Source organism: Oncorhynchus nerka, linkage group LG17 (assembly GCF_034236695.1).
Source record: "Oncorhynchus nerka isolate Pitt River linkage group LG17, Oner_Uvic_2.0, whole genome shotgun sequence".
NCBI classification, from domain to species: domain Eukaryota; kingdom Metazoa; phylum Chordata; class Actinopteri; order Salmoniformes; family Salmonidae; genus Oncorhynchus; species Oncorhynchus nerka.
This window is the reverse complement of record NC_088412.1, coordinates 16,544,736-16,557,844: the sequence shown is the minus strand read 5'-3', so window position 1 is coordinate 16,557,844 and position 13,109 is coordinate 16,544,736. Positions and strand designations below refer to the sequence as shown.

Genomic DNA, 13,109 nt, shown 5'->3' with positions numbered 1-13,109 from the left:
CGGGATGGCAGGCAGGCCTCTGCACTCTAATTATGAATGTGTCTCCCTTTGCCATATGGACGCATTGTATGATACACCGAGAGCAACTGCCAGCAAAAAGAGCTGAACACAGAACTCGGAGATATACTGCTGCAGGTAACTTCATTGTAAACCACATCAAACCACATCCATTGCGCCATGTTTGAATAACTATGAGGAGATATGCAGTGGCGATTTTAGCATGTCAATCTTGGTGGGGCAAAAAAGAAAGAAAGTGGGATGCATGCCAGCAAAGCCACCACACAACACAACACTAAACAATACATTCATTATAATGGTGACAAAAGGTGCCCACAAACTGTTAGGGCCTACATAAATCTGTTCCAACAGCAGAGTCAGCAGTCCCAACACCTTACCACTGCTACACCTGGCTATCAGCGGAGCATTGTCTGGCAGCGAAACAGTTCATTCAGCCTAATTTACTGCCTTTAAAAAAAACTAGCTAATATGGCTGACGTGCTTAAACAAATGTGGTTTCTACTGACAATTGAGATGTACAAACTATGGCATAAGGGGACGACAAGCGTAATTTCGATTAAGACATTATTAAGCCAGCTAGGACGGACTTAGTCAATATAACTATATGTTTAGCACTTTTGAAATGTACAGTGACAGATTTCAGAATATGGGCCGTTCTTACTGTGTTCTCCTTGTACACCAAGTCAGAACTGTATGCTAAATAAAGGGGGCATATAAGTAGACGATGAAAGCTCTTTCAAAATGTTATGATTACATTTCTCTAAAACAGGTTATAGACTACATGTGCACCACCAAGTCAGAAACAGTAGGCGAAATGAAGAGATGAAAATAGATAACATTATTATGGTGAGGCACATGGGCTTTTTTGAACTCACCTTGTTGTGCTGCGCTCACTTGAACAGGGAGGTGGCACGGCGGTCCTTCGTGGGCAAATTTTGTCATCAAAGTCTAGCCTTCTCTGGATTTATGGTGCTTTCAAGACAACTGGGAACTCTGGGAAAAAAAAGTTGAATCATGATGACGTCATTGATCCTCAGGTCATAGCTCTACAAAGAGGCCAGAGTTCCCGACTTATAATTCCGAGTTGGATGACTGTTCAAAACGTATTTCCCAGTCTGAGTTTTTTCCGGATTTCCCAGTTGCCTTGAACTAACTGAAGTTAAGATTTTCAGTTCCGAGTTAACAGTTGCTTTGAGAGCGGCACAAATCATGCTTCAGTGACAGCATGGCCAATGTTGAATGTTTATCCTTTTAAACTTGGAAAAGAGACTTGATCGCCTGCCGGGTGGCACAGTGGTTATGGGTGCTGTACTGCAGCGCCAGCTGTGCCATCAGAGTCCCTGGGTTTGCGCCCAGGCTCTGTCGTAACCGGCCGTGACTGGGAGGTCCGTGGGGCGATGCACAATTGGCCTAGCGTCGTTAGGGAGGGCTTGGTCGGTAGGTGATTGCAGATGATTTTGAGCATTAGCATTACACATGCAAAGAATGAGTTGTTAATAGTTTCCTTGTTTTTAAAATATCAATACCAAATTCATTGAGGTACATCTTAGGCACGTCCATGATAGCGATGACAAGTTTCAAGTTGATAAGCCACTGTGGAGTGGATTTGCAGTTGTTTAAATGGACATGTCAAATCTGATGTTTGATTCGTCAATAACTATCTTTTGACCGATCCGTTAGCTTACTAAGTTAAGACATGTACCATGAGTTTATATTCCACATTTGATGTCATTTGGTCCTATGGTTCATGAGAAGAAGATTTTTTACATTTTTCATAGGCTATTTTAGCTAATATGCATCTACTGGTATAGTGTAGCCATCTTTGAATGCATCAACGTTATATTCTCAAACTCTTAAGTGACTGTTGTGATGAGTCCAAAGACCACAGTTGGAGTGAATCTGACTTTTAGTCCATGAGAATATTTTTTTGTTGTTGATTATTTTAAGCATTAGCTAGTCCATAGTCAAAAAAGTGAATTGTTAATTGTTTCTTTATTTCTTAAGATATCAATGCCAAATTCAACATGGTTCATCATGGTAATCTTAGATGACCCTAAAACGTTTCAAATTGATCTGCCATTTTGGAGTGGATTTAAATGTACACGTAAAATGGTATTTCCTGATTTATCAATAACTCAGCCATCTCTTAATCAATCCCATAGCCTTTTCAAGCTAAGTTAAGAGATGTACAATGGGCCTACATACCACATTTGTTCAGCATGAGGAAAGACACCTACATACAAAGTTCCAAGTCTCTAGGTCAAATGGACCAACGGACATGAGGGTTTAAGTGAGACTGCTTATAACAGCAGCACCTATAGGCCAATCGGTGCCATTCTTTTTGACCAAGTTACTCACGGCCTCTAGTTTCTGTGGGTTTCGCTGTGAACCCCTAATTAGCAAAGTAGATAGATGCTACTGTAATTTGTTTCGTTACATTTGATCAAATTGAAAAGACAACCAATGCAGACATAAACAGCAATCATCAACCCACATGTCATGTTTTCTTGGGTGAAAATAAAGCTCCAGCCCCAATTACAGTTTAGTAGTAAAATGCATCAAATCTGTTTCACATTTCAAAATCACACTCTGTTTTGTGTGCCTTTCACATTACAAAAGGTTTACTGGGCCAAGTTCAGGTGGGAAGCATGCCACATCGCAACAGGCACAGGAGTGTGGCACCACAGAATCTGTGTTGGGCGTAAAGTATATTGCTATAAATCTCATTCTCAGCAGCACAATCAAACAAGATTTTGTTTTTTTTATAAAGTCCTCTGCTTCAGCCCTCTGCCTTCTCCTGGTGTTTATGTGAAGCACACACTGTTCTGAACAGCCTGTTAGGAGTAAACACTTTGCGTCAGCAGCAAGGGGAGGGGTTAGGAAATCAAGTGAATGTCTACCTGGGAGTTGGTACTTACTGCCCACCTTTTCATGACCCAACCCTAAAACGGCAGCCTCCATTGTTGCAAATGTTCCATAAAGTAGGCCATCCTCTAGAGTTGCCCACTTACTTTGACCTTCTCACAAGGTCCCACTTTAAACAAACAACAACTTACAAGGCTTTTCTTGTAGCGTTCGTGAAGTCGTTCTAAGCACTGCATAGATGCAGCACAAATCATTTATAAGCAAAATCACGCTACTTATTATTTGAATCAGCTGTGTAGTGCTAGGGTGAGGACGAGTTTGTAAAACTCTGATATAAAAGGTCTTACATCTCATGCTTTGCCAAATGTGTCTTAACCCTTTTGCCAGTCTTTTATAGCATGAAATTTGCTTATGAAAGGTTTCTGAATCATCTCGGCATGTAAAAAGGAATATATGAGCAATAATAAGTATTATAAGTATTATATTATTAATAAGTTGATTGCAATTACTATTGTCCATCTATTATTAAACAGTTATGCAAGGATGTAGCTCTATGACAGTGCTTGGTGTGATAGTATTATGTAACATTATTTCAGACAGCAGCCTAATTTACAAAGCAACTCAGGAGAGCGCCTTACCTCAAATCTTCGCCAATAGACTGTCTCTGTTTGTCTGTGTGTGAGAGAGAGACACCCGTATAAATATAGACTAATAACCATGCTTAACAAAGATCACGCACGCATGATCACGATCACACACAGCTGATCATGATGATATCATTAGCCACATGTACGTCTTATTGAATTTGAAAAAGGCAATCTTTCCTAATCATATTCAACCAACTGTGTGGACTCAGACATGTTAAAGTACCAGCAAATCATCTGTATTTAGTGAGAAACTCATGACAATCCACCTTATCAACTGATCACAATGGCTGGCAATACTTTGCATATTGTCAAGGTTCAGTTATGTCAAATGTGAGGAGATGCATCTTACGAGTGCAACATAAAATGTCCGTTCAATGATTCTGAAATCAGAATGACTAAGCATAATTTTATCACTTTGGACTGTGGGGCTCCTATGTAATAATAATAATAATTTGGTGGGTGCTTATATTTGTCCTAATTGGAATGTGTTTTTTCATATTCCAACTCTCCCTGAGACACCCTCGGAGAGTGGGGTGAGACACCCTCGGAGAATGGGGTGAGACACCCTCGGAGAATGGGGTGAGACACCCTCGGAGAATGGGGTGAGACACCCTCGGAGAGTGGGGTGAGACACCCTCGGAGAATGGGGTGAGACACCCTCGGAGAGTGGGGTGAGACACCCTCGGAGAATGGGGTGAGACACCCTCGGAGAGTGGGGTGAGACACCCTCGGAGAGTGGGGTGAGACACCCTCGGAGAGTGGGGTGAGACACCCTCGGAGAGTGGGGTCACGGCCAGTGTCTGCCATTATCAACAGCAACCTTTCACACCTGTACATATGTGTGGTGTGAAATGCATGTGTTTTTTGTATATCCCTCATTCACACTCCCCCTGAGACACCCTCGGAGAGTGGGGTCACCACCAGGGGTCAGCCCTTATTGACGGCTTTGATACTGTATCTACAGTTTATTACAATAGGTGTACTGTAATATGAAACACATCATTTTACTTGCCACAGAGGTGCCTGTAAGCTGCTGTCAAATTCACAGTAACCCCATTACAGTGTACATGATTCCATAGGTTACATGACTTGGGAAATACTGCAAATGTTTGAAACATGCGACACGTCACATGAAAGAGATGCACACTCACAACAACATTCCAACGTTCCACACTTGATCACGAGAGCCGCACATTTCAATTAAAAATGGAAATCCTAAACAAAGGTTAAACTACTGTACATAGCTGAGCTTTTCAAGCATGAACTCCAAGATCAAAGCTCCTGCACCTAATTATAGCAGCCATATCAACAGTGACGTTTATATAATAGCAAGTTGTTGAGATAAGTTGTCCTAGCCGCCTCTGATCTTGCACTTTTAAAACCACTTGCCCTTGAGAGCACTAATTGGTTATCTCAATTTATTTAGAGCGACTGTATAACAAAAGCGACACACACTGTAAACATTACTCAAGGTTGAGTCCAATCAGGGGTGGGAAAAATGGATTTCTCAACAGATTAAATAAAGGAATTTACAACCATATTTATGATTTTAGTTTGAAATCTACAATTTTACCACAAAATATAGCTACACTGAACAAAAATATAAATGCAACATGTATCAATTTCAAAGATTTGACTGAGTTACAGGTCATATAAAAAAATCTGAAGGCCCTGTTCTATGGATTTCACATTATTGGGAATACAAATATGCATCTGTTGGTCACAGATACCTTTAAAAATAAAAGTAGGGGAGTGGATAAGAAAACCCGTCAGTACCTCACGTGGCGCGACACATCTCCTTCGTATAGAGTTGTTGATTGTGGCCTATGGAATGTTGTCCCACTCCTCTTCAATTGCTGTGCGAAGTTGCTGGATATTGGCAGAAACTGGAACACGCTGTTGTACACATAAATCCAGAGCATCCCAAATATGCTCAATGGGTGACATGTCTGGTGAGCATGCAGAATATGGAATTGTGTACAGATCCTTGCGACATGGGGCTGCGCATTATCATGCTGAAACATGAGGTGATGGCGGCGGACGAATGGCACGACAATGGGCCTCAGGGTCTCGTCACGGTATCTCTGTGCATTCAAATTGCCATCGATAAAATGCAACTGTGTTTGTTGTCTGTAGCTATTGCCTGCTGATCCCGTAGTCCCCACCTCCACTAAGAGGTACTATGTTCACAACATAGACATCAACAAACATCTCGCCCACACGATGCCATACACGCTGTCTGTCATCTGCCCGGTACAGTTGAAACCGGAGTCATCTGTGAAGAGCACACTTCTCCAGCGTGCCAGTGGCCATCAAAGGTGAGCCTTTGCCCACTGGAGTTGGTTACGACGTGGAACTGCAATCAGGTCAAGACCCTGGTGAAGATGACAAGCACGCACATGAGCTTCCATGAAATGGTTTCTGTTGTGCAAACCCACAGTTTTATCAGCTGTGAGGAAAGAGGAATAAAAATAGCATAAATAGGAAAGTATACCAATTTAATTTGAGGACCAGGATGTTGACAACTGTGCCATAGAAATGGCAAAATAGTTGGGAAGAGATTTTGACGTACCGATTCCATGGTACAGGGTGTATGAGTTGATATATAAAACAACACAAGATTCAAGACTTCGTGCTTTTCAGCTAAAATTATTATATCGAATTCTTGCCAACAACAAAATGTTGAATATTTGGGGCATAGAGTCATCGAAGCTCTGCAGATTTTTGTTGTGAGGATAACAGAATCAATAGACCATTTATTTTGGTATTGCCTTCAGGTAGCCTGTTTCTGGTTTCAGGTTCAGGAATGGCTGAAAATGCATTGCATTGATCTAAAATTGACCCTAGAAATAGTACTGTTAGGAGATCTGGAGAGACCAGGTCAGCCATTTACTAATATACTAATACTTTGCAAAAGTATTTATCTTGAACTCGCACTCTGTGGATTCTATTCGATTAGATAGATTGAAATTGTACGTTAAACATCACAGCATAGTTGAAAGATATGTGTTGCGTAGAAACCCAAAGTGGGTGGCCAGCAGAGAGAGATGGGATGGGCTGAGGGAAGCTGAGGGTTGGTATGTGGAATTGAAGACAAGTGGGAGTGGAGTTGCTGTGTGGGAGATAGAATAATGGTCAAATATAAAAGTAAAAAAATAAAATAAAAAAAAAAACATAATAAAAAGTCCATTTGAATGACACTGAGGGGCAGAGTTTTTACAACTAATGCCGGTTTGCCTGAGGCTGATGCCGTGCAGGTGTTTGTACACATGCATATACACACACTCTCATTCAAGTAAACATATACAAGAACACACACATACAGATAATAGTGCCAGACGTGCACACAAACATATACAGTTGACATTGCATATTGTATGACAACATTTTAGTTGTCCTTTATGTCCTTTGTTTTAAATGGATTATTATTCATTAAGACACATTTTGCTATTCATTAAGACATAGTCCTCAAAGACCCACATCTGCCATGTAACAATTAATAAAACATTAGCATCATAGACCTTGACTTATCTTAGACTTGCCCCCCCCCCCACCCCCCAGGAACTAACTGTGCCACGTGCTCCTGACAGATGATGGGGGAACAGGATCCATCAGGGAACTCACTACACCGTGCATCATGGCACATGGTTGGCTGATCCTCTTGCTTTCTATGGGGGACTGAAACCACAAGAATATTGCAGAAAGACTGTTAAAATTGTCTTTGGAGTCTTGTCAAAAATTCCAACACACAGTGACCAGTTTATTATCCACTTAGCTCACACAGACATAGGCAAATAGTGATTTGGCATAAATAGTCAAGTGTTACATTGAGTGGGAGTTCATTAATTGGGGTTATTTTATAATTGGATAAACATTGACATGCTATGAATATTAGTACACACTGCCTATTATCATTTTAGCTTCCTCTATAGACAATTATTTGCACTGACAGCAGTGGTGGAAAAAGTACCCAATTGTCATACTTGAGTAAAAGTAAAGATTCCTTAATAGAAAATGACTCAAGTAAAAGTAAACCAGTAAAATACTACTTGAGGAAAAGTCTAAAAGTATTTGGTTTTAAATATACATAAGTATCAACAATAAATGTAATTGCTCAAATATACTTCAGTATAAAAAGTACAAGTACAAATCATTTCAAATGACCTATATGAAGCAAACCAGACGGCACAATTTGTATTTATCGGTAGCCAGGGGGACTATAACACGCAGACATAATTTACAAATCAAGCATTTGTGTTCAGTGAGTCCACCAGATCAGAGGAAGTAGGGATGACCAGGATTGTTCTCTTGATAAGTACGTGAATTGGACCATTTTCATGTACTGCTAAGCATTGAAAATGTAACGAGTTTTGGTTGTCAGGGAAAATATATGGAGTAAAAAATAAATTATTTTCGTTAGGAATGTAGTGAAGTAAATGTAGTCAAAAATAGAAATAGTAAAATAAAGTACAGATACTAGAATAAAACTACTTGAGTAGTACTTTACAGTATTTTTACTTAAGTACTTTGCACCACTGACTGACTAAAGCAATACAATCCTGTTAGGGATTTTCTTCTTACAGTATCAACATTTTAGGGAGAGAGGACATTTTGATGGACAATTTAATTAATGACATGGAAAATACATCTACCAAATAACTTTACATATGCTTTATTATTATCTATTTCCAAAGTTCAAGTGAGGTGGGAAAAATACTTTCCCGCCACATAGGCCTGCAGTTAAATTAATATTCCTGTGTATTCTATTCTTGGTCACCAACATATTATGGTTTCTGTACCGGAAATAGGATTGGCTAAATTGGACGAGACGCAAATCAGTCTTCTATTTCCTTACCCCAATGAAGTTTAAATTTAAAATGGTTAAGATAATGGTTAAGGTTAGGGTTAGGTAAAGGGTTTATGGTTAAGGTTTAGGGTAGGATTTAGGGTAGGGACGTCCCAAGGAACCCGGATAGAATGAACCATTTCTCATGGAACAATGCACTACTCAGTCACAAGATCCTTGGGCGTCTCGTGGGCCTACTACATGAAAATAGTGCATGTCTTTTAAATACATTTTAGAATTGAGTTTGAGTCTATATATGTCAACTCATCAAGGTTTAGATTTGTTGAAACAATCGTGAGGTCTTTGAAATCGGATAAATTAATACTCTAATTTGAAGAAAAAACAAGGAGGCGGAGGGATCTACGCTACTCCCTTTACGTGTAATAATATTGGTTTTAAAGAGTAGCTTCGACCTCGTTACAGCCAGAGATTACAGAGTGCGCGGGGAGAATCATCGGGTACATCTCGAAGTGGCGGACTGGTACTTTATTAACGCTCACAATAACACATGTGCGCAGAAGGAAGCATTTTCGGGATTTTGATCTGAAGGAAAGAACAACATATTATTTGTTGGAATACTACTTTTCAACGTTATTCTTCCTGTGAAATTAAAGACTGATCTGCGTTTTATCTTTGCCATTTCGGTGTCCTCGTGCTCAATTGGACTTCATTTTCAGAACCTGAATTGGGAGTTTCTTTTTGGCAACGAGTAATAATGTTACTGTCCAAATTTGGCTCATTTTCACATATTTGCAGCACGTCCAACATGGATTTGCCAGTGAAAATACAGCTTCAGCAAGGTATGGGACTTCCCTACGTAATTATGTGATATTAGGTTATTTCCTATAACGTTACAGCTCAGTTGGACCCACATATGAACCGACTGCGTCAATAATTGGGCATTAGTAGTAGCTAATAATGTAGGCTATTACATTAAATGTTTTTTCCAATATAGTTTTGTGATTATTTGATGTCAGGCATTGGAGGATTTGCCGGCAAGTCTGACCTTAAATCTGGAGCCATTTTGAAACCCTCGTGTTGGAGCGCATTTTGTGCCTGAAGGTTGTTTGAGATTGCAACTACATTTTTTTCTTCTTTTAATTTAATTAACAGTGAAGGTGGAGAAGGAGCCATTCGATAAAATATACCAGGTGGGATCTGTACTAGGAAGCGGGGGATTTGGTACGGTCTACGCCGGTAGTCGGATTTCAGACTGTTTGCCGGTAATTGGAACATTTTTAAACTGCTTTGTTTTGATCGCACCACATGGCAGCAATGTTCGCTGCGTCCACACTGATGCGGTTCTCATGATCACTATTCCTTTTCTATTCCAGGTTGCTGTAAAACATGTAGCTAAAGAGAGAGTTACGGAATGGGGTACCCTTGTAAGTATTATAGCCTACACGTTTTTGTATGTGCTATTTATTTTAGGTTATTCCTGCAAATTGTTTGGGTTTACATTGTAACCATATACTATTGTTTCATTTTTAAGAACGGTTCATTGGTGCCTCTGGAGATTCTGCTCTTGAAAAAGGTGGGAACCACTTTCCGAGGCGTTATAAAGCTGATTGATTGGTACGAGCGACCCGATGGCTGGTTAATAATCATGGAACGACCGGAGACTGTCAAGGATTTGTTTGACTATATAACCGAGAAAGGGGCTTTGGACGAAGACTCAGCGCGTGGATTTTTCCGTCAGGTCTTGGAAGCAGTACGACATTGCTACAATTGTGGCGTGGTCCATAGGGACATCAAAGATGAGAACCTGCTCGTGGATCTACGTAGCGGAGAACTCAAGCTCATTGACTTTGGTTCGGGGGCGATTCTCAAGGACACCGTTTATACAGACTTTGACGGTAGGTCCATGACGTGTGTTCTTTGACTTGCTGCAGTTTAGCACATACACAGGCTACTTTGATTCCGCCTCTGGCGGATAATATACTCATTTGACGAATATAGGCCATTGGAATTACCTTAACTCACACCCAAAGCAACCTGGATAGTGATGCAGCTTTTCCTCACACCTTGCTTATAGTCTATCCGTCTATTGAGGCCACATTTAACGTTATTAATGGCCCCGTATCTTTTTTGTAAGGCTATGGAAATATCTATTGTAAATCCTAGTTCAATCGAATTTCATACTTTGTTAAACTAAATGTTAATAACAATGTGTAACATTGCCTGTAGATTCCTAGAATGGGATTAGAAACATTGTTGGGCTCTTTTTAATGATTGGCTGCTGTTTGTTGTGAAACCTGAGACTTGGATGCACCTGAAGGCCCACATCACGCATTCCAGTTTTTGTTTTGTGTACAAGTTACTTGAGGCCTTGCGGGGGTCACACTAAGGAGGAAAGGGTTTCTTTGTTATGGGGGGGAAGTGTAGGATGCTATAGTGCAGTCTGGTCTTCCCCCTAGTATTTTCTGGTCTGTATTTTTGGTTCAGTCAGCCTCAGGCACCACGCAGAGAGTGTAGACACTGTGGGGGGGTAGGAGACTTGCTGGTGGTTTTTCTATGGCAAGATCTCAATTGCATACTCCGGTCCTCTCTCCACTCCCATCTTCTCTCCTTCTCAACCCCATTGGCGGAAAAGGTCAGGGGGGAGGGACCTCTGGCTTTCTCATCCAATGGGTTTTGAGAAGGAGATGAGGCGTACGCAATTGAGATCTTCCCAAGGGCTGTCGGCTGACAGAGCTCCTTTATGGTGTTGCAGTCTGGTTCACATCCAAGGGTGAGCTTATTACACACAAGTGCACTGTCGGCCTATATCTTTAAGTTTTAGATTCAAATATTAGTACCACTTTCTGAAATGTTAAATTGTATTTGTATTTTCACCCCGTTTCAGGCACGAGGGTATACAGTCCGCCAGAGTGGATCCGATTCCATAGGTATCACGGGCGGTCTGCAACGGTCTGGTCACTTGGCGTGCTGCTGTATGACATGGTGTGTGGTGACATACCCTTTGAACAAGATGAGGAGATCCTCGGGGGATGCCTGTTCTTCAGGAGGAAAGTGTCTACCGGTACGTCTCTCACTATGCCCTGCTGCTGTCTATCCTTTCGTTTACAGTTTATGTCTGTCAAACTGCCTGCCTGTGTTGGTCCTCTCCAGTGTGTTTTGGGTGTTTAACCTCTTCTCTCTCTCTCTCTCCAGAGTGTCAGCAACTGATCAAGTTGTGCCTCTGCCTCAGGCCCTCTGACAGACCCACACTGGAGCAGATCTTTGACCACCCGTGGATGCGTGTCCCAATCGACGACTCAAAAACAGAGGGGTGTGACATCACCCTGCATGCAATAACACCCGACTCCTCATCAAGCACAAACTCAAGCAAAGAGAGCCTCTGATTGGGCAACCTTGTTGTGTGAAGGGGACATTTTTGCAGACCTGTGGACTTGTGGGTCCTCAGTCTCGAATAGAGCGAGTTAACAGGACTTTTCGTTGGCAACTATAATTTAAGGTTTTCCCTCTAACTTTGTCATTGTTGTTTTGAGGAAATGTTTCTCACCTGGGAACTTGTTACTTGGGTGGTTTGACCAGCATTCTTTTATTTCAAGATTTATTTTTAGCTGGTTCATGTTCTGTAACCCCCTTATATCAGATCTCCTGGCTGCTCTTATAGAGTATGTTTTTGTATTTTCATTGATTTGGAGTGCCTTTATTTTTTTGCTGCTTTGGTGTGGCTGTAGTCATATGAACCTTGTGTTGGGTTGTCTGTTGCTTGAGAAATACCTAACCAGAGTAACCCCGTCTCGCTAAGAGCCAATCCCATGAAAGGACCATGTGACGCAGGATCCCGCCCACCGACATGGTGGAATACTTGAAACGCACACTCATCCACACCACAAACTTTCTGCTGCTCTTTCACTGTAAATGCCTGCACAGCTGTGTGGAAATGGGGTTTATTATCTGTTTCTCTGAATGTGTACTGAAAGCATCAAAACCTCTCCCCCTCAATGGCTTCGTAGGGTTTCATACACTTGCGTTTCTGTACCCCCATCTCTGCTGACACTACACAGCACCGGGCTTGGCTGGGACCTGTGTGTGAAATGCACAATCAATGCAATATTCATCGACTTTCTTTCTTATAACTATTAGTATGTATATTTATGTACATTCTCCCATGTAAAATTATTTATTTGTACTAGACATTCCACACTGTGGCTATTTATTTATTTTATCAATTCATGGAAATCCCAGAAATAAAATTCTACATGGCCTTTTTTGCATTCCGGTAATTTCTCTTTTAGAAAATATCACAATTGTTCTGTATTGGCTATCTATTGAAAAATATGTAAACAAATGAACTTGTGGTTGATTCAATTTTAAATCTCATTAATCCCTTCAATGAGACTGAAATGTGAGTTTAAATTCAAATGGGTGAAGTAATGGTGGGAGATTATTTTTCATACCAAAATTTCAAATAAATCTTTTGTATATTACTTTGAGGTCTGTGTTGTGAAGTTTGACTAGTCATACATAACCTACTCTCCAAACAATAACATGAGCCCATACTCATGTTTTGGAATAATGTTAGCTGGTCATGGCCATTTACCTGCTACCACATGCACAGCAATCATACTCTTGATTATTGCGATTGCTGAGTCACTTTCATACGATGAAGCACTGACTACAAGAATGACAAACATCTGAGTCACAAGATCCCAGGAATAGCATTGACATCAAATGTCCCAGTGATCTAATGCTGCCCCCTATGGCATAAGTGGTGCAGTGGT

The 13,109-nt window shown here is 40.9% G+C and overlaps 1 protein-coding gene across 1 annotated transcript; it reads left to right on the top strand.

Annotated features, from left to right (window-relative positions):
- The first annotated feature begins 8,786 nt into the window (after nucleotides 1–8,786).
- Nucleotides 8,787–12,815, top strand: LOC115144777 (serine/threonine-protein kinase pim-3-like). Its single transcript, XM_029685836.2, has 6 exons — nucleotides 8,787–9,176; nucleotides 9,490–9,599; nucleotides 9,711–9,761; nucleotides 9,869–10,232; nucleotides 11,222–11,398; nucleotides 11,530–12,815. Exons 1-6 carry the CDS (start codon nucleotides 9,092–9,094, stop codon nucleotides 11,718–11,720), a joined length of 978 nt encoding a protein of 325 aa, XP_029541696.1. The 5' UTR covers nucleotides 8,787–9,091; the 3' UTR covers nucleotides 11,721–12,815.
- Nucleotides 12,816–13,109: the final 294 nt, after the last annotated feature.